We start from the raw sequence: 13972 nt of genomic DNA, 5'->3' as shown, positions 1-13972 counted from the left end.
AGTCTTCCTGTTCTGAAAGTTTATTCCAAAAAGTTAGATGCTTTTTATTCCGAGTTTACCGCACTCCATAAAGAAATTCTTGCTGTGATTCCTACTGCCAAACTCGAAGATCAAGATGATAAAACCATCGAGTTTGATGCATTGCATACAGATGCAATGATTAGAGTTGAATGTTTAATCGAAACATTTTCTAAGCCCGTAATACACACGACTAGTGCCGTTGCACCGATCGCTTCCTATATTACGGCTCATTCCCCTCAAGTAGTCATTTCTCAGCAGCCTTTGCAGGCACCAATACCCACGTTTAACGGTCAGTATGAAAGAAAACTGGCCTCGATTTAAGGCTTTATTTTCGGATATAATTGGTCGATGCACAGATTCCGATGCAATTAAATTGCATCATCTCGAAAAAGCGATGGTTGGTGCTGCTGCCGGCATAATCGACTCTAGAACACTCGCTGAAAATAATTATGCTCATGCGTGGGACATATTGGTGGAAAGGTTCGAGAACAAGCGCATTATTATCGATTCTCACCTCACCGGGCTTTTGAATTTGAAAAAGATGGCAAAGGAATCACACAACGAATTGCGCTCCCTGATTGAGACGTGTAACCAGCACATAGAAGGGTTAAGGTTTTTGGATCAACCCATTGATGGCACCGCAGCGTTGTTTGTTAACAAACTTTTGATATCCTGTCTCGATCCAGTTACCCGTAAACTATGGGAAAGAACGCTTAAGCATGGTGATTTACCCGATTTGCAAAAGACGCTCGACTTTCTAAAGGATCAATGTCGCGTTCTGGAGCGCTGTGAAACTGATAATCCGCTCGTTTCGAAACATGCTCATGCTAAACCGTTGCCTTTTCCTTCTAAATCTGCTAATGCGAAGATTCATGCCGCAACTACTGTTCCAAAAACCACCATGTGCCAATTTGCGGTAAGGATCATCTAAACTTCCAGTGTACGGAATTTCGTAACATGACGATTTCCGAGCGATTAAGCAAAGTTAAAGAATTGCGAGCTTGCTTCAACTGTCTCCGCCGTGGGCACCGTCTCGTTGGTTGTCCCTCTAAGAATACGTGTAGTAAATGCAGAAAGCGACATCATACCCTACTACATATTGAATCGACCGCTCCGTTTGATGTATCTAACACCACACTTCCGTCGACTAGCTCCGAGCAGTTTCAAGTCAAACCCAACCTAAGTTCCGATGAGAAGCCTAAATCAGGTTCTCCAGTTCAAACTCAGTCGATTTCATCGTCTTGTTCGGTGAACCCCAAGAAAGTTCCGCTGCCAAATGTGTTATTATTAACAGCCGTTGTTAATGTGATGGATAGAGATGGTCGATCAATTCCCTGTCGAGCATTCATTGATTGTGGTGCTCAGACAAATCTTATTTCAAGCGAAATGTTTCGCAAGCTTGGATTAGATTGTGTATCCGTAAATGTTGATATTCTCGGTGTTAGTGGCGTTCGGTCTAAAGCGAACCGACTCGTCTCCGTTATCATGAGTTCCCAGTGTACCGATTATAAGACAACATTGAAGTGCCTAGTCGTTCCTAGAATCACAAGTCAGCTGCCATGTAAGCCCGTCGACATTAAGAATTGGAATATTCCACCTGAGTTGCGCCTAGCCGATCCTGGTTTCCATTCACCTTCGGAGGTAGATTTGTTGATCGGAATAACCCACTTTTTCGCATTGATGAAACCAGGTCAATTTGTAATTGATGAAGGCTTACCAGTATTCTGTGAAACAGAATTAGGTTGGGTCGTTTCCGGTGAAGTGAACGACAAATATGAGTCCATTGTGCATGCTCGCTCGGTTAACACTGTAACAATTGAATCGTTAAGTGAAATGATGAAGCGATTTTGGGAACTAGAAGAAGTAGAAGAAACGAAACCCAACGTAGAAGAACAAGAATGCGAGGAGATTTTCCGCAGATCTCACCGCAGAGATGATTCTGGTCGCTTCATAGTGGACCTTCCCTTCCGTGAAAATGTGAACCTGTTAGACGACAATCGTTCGTCAGCCCTTCGTCGTTTTTTATTCCTCGAAAAACGACTTCAACGAAATCCTGAATTGCATCAATTATATTCCAAGTTTATCGAAGAGTATGAATCTCTTGGCCATTGCAAGGAAGTTCAGGAGAGGTTGGACCCTCCCGGTAAGTTGGTGTATTACTTGCCTCATCACGCTGTTTTACGTCCAACCAGTAGTAGCACAAAACTAAGAGTAGTTTTTGATGCATCCGCTAAGTCGAATCCTTCTGTAAAAGCATTGAATGAAGTACTATACGTCGGTCCCGTTGTACAAAATGATTTATTGACTATATTGTTGCACTTTCGTCGTTTCCGATTTGCATTTACCGCTGACATAGCGAAAATGTATAGACAAATCCTCGTAAATCCCAGCCAAACGTCTGCTCAACGCATATTTTGGCGGTCCCATCCTAATGAAGGCTTACGAGTCTTACAGTTACAGACAGTTACGTACGGCACATCATCAGCACCTTTCCTGGCTACTCGCTCACTAGTACAGTTGTGTGAAGATGAAGGTTCGCAGTTTCCCCATGCATCGCGCATCGTTCTCGAGGATTGTTACGTCGATGATATAATATCTGGTGCAGATTCCATTGAAGAGGCCATCGAGTGCCAACATCAACTCCGTTCTCTGTTGTCCAGAGGATGTTTTCCGATACACAAATGGTGTGCGAACAACGAAGCAATCTTTAAAGATATTCCAGACCAAGAGCGTGAAAAGCTAGTTCATCTAAATCAGATTTCAGCCGACCAGGTTATCAAAACTCTGCGTCTTATATGGAACCCATCCTCCGATAAGTTTTTGTTTACAATTGATCCTATTGCTGATGATAACCCGGTAACGAAAAAACGCCTATTTTCTATAGTCGCAAAGTTATTTGATCCCTTGGGTTTCTTATCACCCACGATAGTGATTGCGAAGCGGTTGATGCAGAGAACGTGGGCCACTAAGCTTGAGTGGGATTGTCCGCTTGGAGGAGATCTTCTAGAGACGTGGTCTCAGTTTTCGCGTGCCCTGCAGAAGGTGAATGAAGTTGAAATACCTAGACCAGTTTTAGTTTCCGGATCAAGAACTATTGAGCTCCATGGTTTTGCTGACGCATGGGCACATGCATATGGAGCTTGCTTGTACGTTCGCAGCATTGATTCTGATGGGAATAGTACCGTCCTATTGCTATGTGCAAAATCGAAAATTGCACCTTTGAAGGAAATGACGATTCCGCGCAAAGAGCTTTGCGCTGCTCAGCTCCCAAAAGACTTCGCCTGACCCAAAAGACACTGCCAGCCCTCCAGATAAATTTCTCCGTTATTCGTTTGTGCTCGGATAGCCAAATTGTTTTAGCTTGGTCAAGAAAACCACCCTCAATGCTAAAGCCGTTTATTCAATCTCGAGTTAAAGAGATTACAGCCCCGAATGTGAATTTTGTTTGGTCATACGTTCCCACGAAGGAAAATCCCGCGGATATAGTTTCTCGTGGACAACTACCAGAATATTTGAAGTGCAACTTGCTATGGTGGGAAAGTTCATCTTTTTTAAAGTTTGCAGAGTACGAACCGATTGCACCAGAAGAGATTCCAGAAGATGCATTACCCGATATCAAACCGGTTTCGATATTGATAATGTCACTAGTGAATGCTGATGATCTTCCACTGTTTAGAAAGTTTAGCTCATTTCGGAAACTTCAGCGAGTTTTGGCCTACGTGCAACGTTTTTATCGCAACTGCCGTGTAAGAAATCGTGAAGATCGAGTACTTAAACGTCTTGCCGAGCTTAGAGCTGCCCTACACACCATAGTAATCGTTATTCTGCAGAATGTTTTACTTAACGAAATTGTTCGCTTGAGAGAAGGAGAACCCTGCACAAAAATTGGGTCGCTCGGACCATTTTTGCACAACAATGCATTACGTGTCGGAGGAAGATTGCAGAATTCTCGTTTGCCGTTTTGCTCAAAACATCAGTACATACTCCCTCGTCATCCAATCACCGATCTACTTGTGCGAGCCTACCATGAAGAGAATTTGCATATTGGGCCATCCGGTCTTCTATCTGTTCTTCGTCAACAATTCTGGTTATTGGGATCCAGATCCGCCGTAAGAAAAATTACCAAAAGCTGTATCCAGTGTAGCATTATCGTGTAAAACTCAAATGCGTTGCCCAATCTATGGGCAATCTTCCAAGAAGTCGTGTGTTGCCTGCTGCTCCGTTTGAGTTAACAGACGTCGATTACGCAGGCTCATTTCCAGCTCAACTAGAGCTCCTGCCAGATTTGAGATCTTCCGTACTTATTACTGCTCTTCAGAGATTCGTCAGCCGTCCAAACATAGTCTGTGAAATGCATTCATCCGTGCGTGCAGTCATGCTGTTTTTCGTCACCCAGTCACAAAATTGTCCTTATTACCTATCGAAGATCTATCTTTCCTCGGCGGGCGACAAGTCGACGTAGAACAGCTATGAATGCAGGAGTTGTTAGGTCACTCACTAGCTCGACGTGGACAGCTTTAGTTGAAAAGCAGATGAAGATGGCCACGTATACTTTGGTAGGACCACGCTTTCGAACTGCAGACTTTACGTAGAATGGTCCACAATAGTCGACATCGTATACGGAAAACGCACGCGTCGGTGAAACTTGCGATACCGGTAGGTCGGCTGTGCTCTGCTGGACTAGAGTGGGCTTAAATTTGAAACAAGTGTGGCATTGGTGGAAGACGGACTTTACAAGATTTCTGCCGCCGACGATCCAGAACTTCTGGCGAAGAGTGGTTGGCAGGAGTTGTGGACCTCCGTGCAGTAGTTTTACGTGATAACTACTAGCCAGCAGAGCAGACAGCGGATGTTTGGCGGACAGAGCGATCGAAAATTTGATAGCGTCGGATAGCGCGGCGTTACTTAAACGACCACTGACGCGAATAGTACCGTCTTCGTCTACGAACGGTGAGATCCATTTTAGTGATGATGACTTGGCGACGCGTCCACCATTGGTGAGCTCCGATAATTCCGCAACGAAGCTATCGCGTTGTGCTAAGCGGCAGAGTAAACGATGAGTGTGCTATAGCTCGATTGCGGTGAGAGGTGGAACGGACGAATAGTCTGGTGCGCTTACAGCTAACGTAGCTACATTCAACTCAGAACGATGGAGTTGTGCTTGTTCCCGCAGTTGCTGCACATAGCGAACACAGTCGTTGAAGTCTGCTGTATCGAGAGTAGCGAGAGAATAATTCATTACTGAAATTCATTTGGGCGGCGGTCATTGCCACATTGCTCATTGCAACTCTACGCCCTTCCTCGGACGCCGTCGTAGAATATTTTTGGTCGATGATGGTCTTGGACCAGCGATTGGGAGTCAACACGAGCCAGGGAGGGCCATGCCACCAACGAGAGAAGAGTAGATAAGGTCTGGTGGATTTAAGCCGCGTGAAACATCGTCTGCCGGATTCTCGGAACCAACAATATGTCTCCATTGGTCGATGCTCGTAGTAGTTTAGATTTTGGAAACTCGATTAGCGACGAATGCCTTCCAGCGAGTTGGAGAGGCACGCAACCACTGTAGTACAGTACTGGAATCCGACCAAAAATTGACGGTAGTTTTGATTTTCAACGACGACTCGATCTTCTTGTACAATTGAGTGGCTAAGTGTGCAGCGCACAGTTCTAGCCTGGCGATAGAATGATGTGTAGACAGTGGGGCGACCTTCGACTTCGATGATAGTAGGCCCACAGTAACACCCTTTACCGTCTTCGTTCGTACATAGCAGCATGCGCCGTAAGCAATCGACGAGGCGTCGGCGAAGAAATACAGTTGAATATTGCTGACTTCAGAAGCCAGTACAAATCGAGGAATACGGAGATCGGCGAGAATATAGAGAGTAGTGTGGAACAGTTTCCACTCAGCTTGCAGTTTCTCTGGCAGAGGAGAATCCCATTCACAGGGGACACCATCGCGCTTCAGCATCCACAATCGTTGCATAAACAACTTTGCCTTCGTTGTCGATGGCCCTAACAGTCCAAGAGGGTCGAATATTCTGGCGATGTATGACATCACCTTTCGCTAGGTGAGGATAGTAGCAGGTAGAGGTAGTTCAACCTTGAAACGAAGCTTTTCAGCCGTTGGATCCCACAGAAGACCGAGAACCGAGATATTGTCTGCTCATCCTGCATGTCATGTAGCGGATGAATTGCCAGATCTTCTGGAGGGACGTTCTTCAGTACTTCCGGATCGTTTGATGCCCACTTTTTCAGCGTGAAACCAGCGGATTTGAGCATCGAGATGATATCTTTTCGTAGGATGATAGCAGATTCCACGTCCAATGCTCCTGACAGAAGGTCGTCAACGTAGAAATTCTCGATGACTGCTTCGACACCGACAGGGTACAAATGCTCATGATCCTTCGCAATCTGCTGAAGCGTCTTTGTTGCAAGGTATGGAGCGCTTGCCGTTCCGTTTGTGACGGTTTGTAGTTCGTAGGTGGCGATTGGATCAGTGGGGTTTCTGCGGTACCGTATGCAGAGGAATGGTAAATCAACGAGATAAAGCAGTACTTGTCGATACATTTTCCCGACTGCTACGATGGCGACGGCTCTCGTGCGGAACCTTAAGGCCGTTCCTAACGCTGTTGTATTTTATACGGGCTGGTCTATTTTAGAACTAAAACTAAAACTGGTCATTCGCAGTGGTGAGTTACAGTTCTACGTTTCGAGCTCTTTTTTGGAACGAATTTACAACTGCTCGACAGTTCTGTTCTACTCTTGACCGAATCTGAAACACGGATAAAACTCTGTTTTAAATATTTTTGTCAGTATGTGTGCCACATGTCATCCCAAATGACAGGTTAAGTACTGTCAAAAAATGAAAATAAGACAAAAGACTTCCTGTTATTTTTTGTATGGGAGCCTTTGTTAACTCACGGAAGGATGAAGTTCTTTCGCACATTATTGCCCCTTTTATGACGATTTAGACTACTGTGATAATCGTTTAATGCAAAATACCGCATTTTGCACTGTTAATCTGACACTAAAATGGCTTTTAGTTTAATCAACTTATGAGTTTGACTTTTTACCTTTGTTATACTATATAACAAAGGTTTAGGAATTGGTCGAAAAACACGAAATTGATCCGAGGCTCGGAGGGCCGAGTCGCATATACCAATCGATAGGGTTCGACAAACTGAGCAATGTCTGTGTGTGTGTATGTATGTATGTATGTATGTGTGTGTGTGATACTGGGATTTTCTATCGCCTATTTCTCGGAGATGGCTGAACCGATTCGTTCGGTTTTACTTTTGTTTGAAAGGTATTATTGCCTAGTATATTACTACTGAATTGTTTCGTGGTCCGACATTTTGTTTAAAAGTTATAAGCAAAAATGTGAAAATTACGTGATACGATTTTCTCCGGAACTACACAATCCATTTCAACGTTCTTAGTACCAAATAAATGCTGTTGCTATTGCTAAATTTTTTACCACGTTTTATTGAAATCAAACAATCAGTTTAAAAGTTAGCCTTAAAAAACCAGTTTTGACAAGGTTCAAATGAACGTCTGTCTCTCAGAGATGGCCAAACCGATTTATGCGCTATTAGTTTCATTTGAAAGGTAATATAGCCGGATAGATAACCATTGATTAGTTTTTGATTGGACGTTTAATTTAAGAGTTATGAGCAATCGTGTACAAAACATCAAAATCAATAATAATTTATAATGATATTAACCAAGATAATTTACCTAATTTCAATTATTTTTATATCAAACGAAAGGTTTTGACACTACGAATATATATGCAAAATTTCATAAGAATTGGTTTCACCGGTCAAAAGATATTAACCCTCGAACACTCGCCCCAACTTTTGTAACACGGTTACTCGCGCGCACAATATCTCAAAACCAAAAAAAAAAATGTGCGCACTAAAGTTTGGACTAGGAAAACTTGGTTTTAGGTTTATCGAACCTTTGGAAGGGTTTCTTGAAATTAAAAGCTCTATCGTCTGGTAAAATTAAAATTAATCCCCCGAAAAGTGAAATAAAAAAAAATATTTTTCTTCAGTTTCAATATAACACATTCCTATGGTCTGCAAAGTTATAGAGCATATTATTACAAGAAATTTTGCTGAAGACTGTAACCTTCCAGCTCTTCAGCGAAAACAGAGAAATCTTATTTATTGTATATGAGTTTGTAAAATCAGTTTTGCTATTTTAGCTCTTTTTGTAATTGTTGCATGACTTTTTCATGTATTACAAAGTCGTACAAATAGTAAAAATACACAACTTTGCTGAATATTATAGTATAACTCCATGTTTGCTTGTTCAGGAACTGTAGAACTTTAATTATAAAAAATACCCTAATTTTAACCCCGAATTACTCGACTACCAGCAGACGGATACATTTTAAACATTTTACATTTGCTGATAGTTTTGCTGCATACAGAGACCATTTTTCCATATGAAGAAACAAGAGAAAATTCCAGTTGGGGCCAAATTCTGGTACACCTCACAAGCTGATTGCTTCGTTTCTGTGATGGCGGTTTAAGCTGATCTATTTTCCCAACAATTTAAATTATTAATGCATTAAATAATTATGACATTTTGCTCACAATAAGTTTATTGAAGAATATGCGTTAGTTAAACAACGATTTGTAACTTTATAAAAATATGGCGTTGGAAAACCTACACGTGTTGTACAAAATACAACAGCGTGAGTTGATAAAAATTGATGAAAGTTATTCAAGGAAACTCTATTAATGTGAATCAAATAGAATGGCATTACAGGAAATTATGCAAAAATTTGATCTAAACCAACGCACTACGCAACGTTAACCAATAGATGAATTATGCTCCGAAAACGTGTCGATTTCTATCTCAAATATCAAGTAAGACCGTATAACAAAGGTTCCTTTCACCACTAGGTGGATTAAATCGGGTTTTTACTTCTTGTCCTTCATTTTCCTTGAGCGATCGCCTTGATCGTGTGCGAGATTTGACTGTGATGTTCGTGTAAATCTGGGTAGGGCAAATGTTCAATACATAACTTTGGAGCATCACATTACATTAAGGTGAAATGAGTCGTTATTGTAAATTTCAAAAGCAGTTTTTTTGTTTGAAATAAAAATTCAGTTCATGAAAATATATTCACTGTGTTCAGATTGACGAGAAGAATGCAATGAATACATTTTTGAAAACAGAGCCCCTGTTTTGGACCTAAAAACTACTTCCGAAATTGAGCTTTCTGATAAAAAATTAATGACTGATCATATTCCATTCATATTGCAAGGCAAGTCTGTCGCTGTGTGTTCATTTTATTGGGTTTTTCTTTCGAAGACGTGACTTCGAAAATTACGTGAGTTGATTTTCTCCGGAACCAAACGACCGATTTCAACGATCTTGGTATCGAATGAAAGCTCTTGTTACCGCTAAATTTTTCGGGTAAATTTTTTTGAAAACAAACGAGTAGTTTAAAGGCTATGCTTAAAAAACCTGGTTTGACAAGGCAATAATTATCGCCTGTTTCTTAAAGATGACTAAACCGATTTAGGCGCTATTAGTCTCATTTGAAAGGTAACATAACTTAATAGATCACTATTGATTTGTTTTTTGACGTAGGACTACGTCTTACGGCAAGTTTTAAGATAGAGTGTCATTCCAAAAAATCGAAAAATGCGAGCGTCACGAAAAATGAAAGGTTTTGAGCGCTAATAGCTCAGCAGTTTTCCGATCGATTTTTAATATTCTTACACCAATCGATCGGAAAATCTTCTAAGAATTGACCCAAATGAAGAAAAGTATGGATTCTTGATGTTGAACTATTGAAAAATTGAAAATAATGAACCTATGTTTTACCAGAATTCTCGCTTCGTGATTGGTTGAAAGATTCTTTACGATGAACTAAACCTATACCAATTTGATATCTGTGCTTGGGAAGTAAGCCAAAATAAGTGACCAGGCTTCCTCATTTCAACAAGATTTCTTAACCTCCTCGGTTTAACCTAGACCATTTTGATGTCCTTGTTTGGGAAGTAGTAGTAACAAAGCCCCCTCGTGCCAACAGATTTCTTACGAACGCGATTAAACCTAGTCCAATTTGATGTCTGTGTTAGGGAAGTGTGCCAGAAAAAATGACACTAGTTCGTTGTCCCAACAGATCGCAAATTCTTTACTGCAAGAAAATTAAACCTAGGCGAACTTGATATCTGTGTTGGAAAAATGTGCTACAGCTGTACTTTTCGGTTATAATACGACTTTGAATACGCATGCTTGCCGTTTCATTAGAAGTGTAGTGAAAAGATGTGCTGTTGATAAAATAGGATTGAATTGGTAAAATCCCTTCAACGTGTGAAACCATGGATAATAAAAACAATCTTTAATTTCAGTAAGGCAGCAGGAAAGCAATAGTTTGTGTTCTTGATTTTGTTAAATTGTTTTCAAATGCACAATCTTTTGAGAATTGAACGTATGCAATGTTACTACTTTCATAAATGTTACATACAACGCATGTAGCATGTATATATGTTGCATATAGCATGTATACATGAAGAATCGAATGATTACAAACATGAATACATGCTACTATCACTACAAAGAGACTTACGTAGTCCTGCGTCACCTATATATGCGGTCGTGTCTTGTACACAACCCCTCTGATTTTTTCTTTTTTATTGGACGTTTAATTTGAAAGTTATGAGCAATTGAATACAACACATTAAAATTTACAATAATATATAACGATTTCATCTAAGATGATTTATCTAGTTTGAATTATTTTGGCATCAAATTAGGGATTTTAATGCTGCAAATATATCTGCAAAATTTCAGAAGTATCGGTTTTGCCGATCAAAATATATTAATCCTTGCGCCAACTTTTATTATACGGTTACTCGCGCCCCCAATGGCCCAAAGCCAAAAAGACATGCGCACTAGAATTTTGACTGGGAAAACTTGGTTTTAGATTTATGGAACCTTCGGAAGAATTTCTTGAAATTGAAAGTTCTATCGTCTGGTGCAATTTAAATTTTGATTAATCCCCCTAAAAGTGAAATAAAAAAAATATTTTTCTTTATTTTCGATACAAAACATTGATGTGTTCTGCATAGTTTTAGAACATATTATTACAAGAAATTTTGTTGAATACAGTAACCTTCTATCTATTCAGCGAAGACAGAAAAATCTTATTCATTGTATATGAATTTGTAAAACCAGTTTTTTTTATTTTAGCTCTTTTTGTAATTGTTGTATGACTTTTTCATGTATTACAAAATTATGTAAATAGTAAAAATACACAACTTAGATGAATATAGTATTTTCCTCTCTATTTGTTTAGGAATTTTGATTAAAAAAATGTCTTAATTTTGACCCCGAATGACTTGACTACCAACAGATACATTTTAAACATTTTATATTTGCTGATAGTTTTGTTGCATACAGAAACCATTTTTCCATATGAAGAAACGAGAGAAAATTCCAGTGCCAATCGCGGTACACCTTACATACTGATTGCTTCGTTTCTGTGATGTCAGTTTATGCTGATCTATTTTCCCAACAATTTAAAGAATTAATGCATTGAATAATTATGACGTTTTGCTCATAATAAGTTAATTGAAGACTATACGTTAGTTAAACAGCGATTTGTAACTTTATAACAATATGGCATTCAAAAATCTACACGTGTTGTAAAAATGCAACAGCGTGAGTAACCGAAGATTAATAAAAATTGATGAAATTTATTCATCATTAATACTTGAAATTGCTGGGAAAATAGGTCAGCATAAACTGACATCACAGAAACGAAGCAATCAGCATGTGAGGTGTACCGCGATTGGCTCTGGAATTTTCTCTCGTTTCTTCATATGGAAAAATGGTATCTGTATGCAGCAAAACTATCAGCAAATATAATATACTAATCTCAAGTTTTTAGTCTTGACCTTGGAATGAGGTCATACATATATTAATATTTTTTTGAAACGATGGTTCTACAATTGATGAAGGGACGGTAGGGGAAAGAAATGGAAAATTTTTTGGTGAAGGAGGAGGGGGAAGAGCGGAAAGGAAAGGGGGGGGGGGGTATTGGTAGCTATGCTTGACAAGTAGTCATTTTGACTCCTACCTTTTGTCCAATGCTGGAAGGTGCATGAGTCGAATCAAGCTGTAATCTGAGATTACAACCGGATTCGAACTCACAACACCCTCCAGGGCATGTGGTTCGCTGGTACTTGTACCTTTGAACCATAGAGGCGCTGGACAAAAGGAGACTGCAAAATCCACTTCTCAAGGATAGCGACGCGTTTTGGTTGGGTTATCGACACATATTGTGCCGCTTCCTGCATCAATTGCAGATTACCACCGAGCGAGAAGTTTTAATCTAACTACTATTTACTTTCAGGACGACGACACTATGCCGGCCCTTACGACTTGCAAGGTACTGCACGTGACGCTGTTCGTCTGTCAGCGTATGTTAGCCGCGTTTCTCAGCGCGGTTTTTTCGAGGGAAGGCCCCGTTCCTATGTAATAGACTAATCTCAAGTTTTTAGTCTTGACCTTGGAATGAGGTCATACATATATTAATATTTTTTTGAAACGATGGTTCTACAATTGATGAAGGGACGGTAGGGGAAAGAAATGGAAAATTTTTTGGTGAAGGAGGAGGGGGAAGAGCGGACAGGAAAGGAGGGGGGGTATTGGTAGCTATGCTTGACAATAGCTATGCTTGACAATGACCTCATTCCAAGGTCAAGACTAAAAACTTGAGATTAGTCTATTACATAGGAACGGGACCTTCCCTCGAAAAAACCGCGCTGAGAAACGCGGCTAACATACGCTGACAGACGAACAGCGTCACGTGCAGTACCTTGCAAGTCGTAAGGGCCGGCATAGTGTCGTCGTCCTGAAAGTAAATAGTAGTTAGATTAAAACTTCTCGCTCGGTGGTAATCTGCAATTGATGCAGGAAGCGGCACAATATGTGTCGATAACCCAACCAAAACGCGTCGCTATCCTTGAGAAGTGGATTTTGCAGTCTCCTTTTGTCCAGCGCCTCTATGGTTCAAAGGTACAAGTACCAGCGAACCACATGCCCTGGAGGGTGTTGTGAGTTCGAATCCGGTTGTAATCTCAGATTACAGCTTGATTCGACTCATGCACCTTCCAGCATTGGACAAAAGGTAGGAGTCAAAATGACTACTTGTCAAGCATAGCTACCAATACCCCCCCCCCCTTTCCTTTCCGCTCTTCCCCCTCCTCCTTCACCAAAAAATTTTCCATTTCTTTCCCCTACCGTCCCTTCATCAATTGTAGAACCATCGTTTCAAAAAAATATAAATATAATATGTAAATGTATCTGTTGGTAGTCGAGTCATTCGGGGTCAAAATTAAGGCATTTTTTTAATCAAAGTTCTACAGTACCTAAACAAACAAACATAGAGGTATACTATATTCACCAAAGTTGTATATTTTTACTATTTATACAATTTTGTAATACATGAAAAAGTCATACAACAATTACAAAAAGAGCTAAAATAGAAAAAACTGATTTTGCATATATATGTAAATAATATTTTTATATCTTCGCTGAATAGATAGAAGGTTAATGTATTCAACAAAATTTCTTGTAATAATATGTTCTAAAACTTTGCAGAACACATCAATGTGTTATATTGAAACTGAAGGAACATATTTTTACCTTTGTTATACTATATAACAAAGGTTTAGAAATTGGTCGAAAAACACGAAATTGATCCAAGGCCCGTAGGGCCGAATCACATATACCAATCGATAGAGCTCGACGAACTGAGCAATGTCTGTGTGTGTGTGTATGTGTGTATGTGTGTATGTGTGTATGTGTGTATGTGCAGCTCATTTTCAATCGCCTGTTTCTCGAAGATGGCTGAACCGATTTGATCGCTTTTACTTTTGTTTGAAAGGTATTATTGTCTAGTATATCACTATTGAATTGC

General features: G+C 40.1%; 1 protein-coding gene across 1 annotated transcript; it reads left to right on the top strand.

Annotated features, from left to right (window-relative positions):
* The first annotated feature begins 978 nt into the window (after positions 1-978).
* On the top strand, positions 979-3306 carry LOC128740119 (uncharacterized). The gene has a single exon (XM_053835630.1). It carries the CDS (start codon positions 979-981, stop codon positions 3304-3306), a length of 2328 nt encoding a protein of 775 aa, XP_053691605.1.
* The last annotated feature ends 10666 nt before the right edge of the window (positions 3307-13972 follow it).

This window comes from Sabethes cyaneus, chromosome 3, assembly GCF_943734655.1.
Source record: "Sabethes cyaneus chromosome 3, idSabCyanKW18_F2, whole genome shotgun sequence".
NCBI classification, from domain to species: domain Eukaryota; kingdom Metazoa; phylum Arthropoda; class Insecta; order Diptera; family Culicidae; genus Sabethes; species Sabethes cyaneus.
Note: the sequence above shows the minus strand (reverse complement) of the source record. Positions and strands in the feature narration are given on the sequence as shown.

Bases quoted from the DNA above. Each gene is read 5' to 3' on its own strand.
- LOC128740119 (XM_053835630.1), top strand. From the start codon at position 979: ATGACGATTTCCGAGCGATTAAGCAAAGTTAAAGAATTGCGAGCTTGC.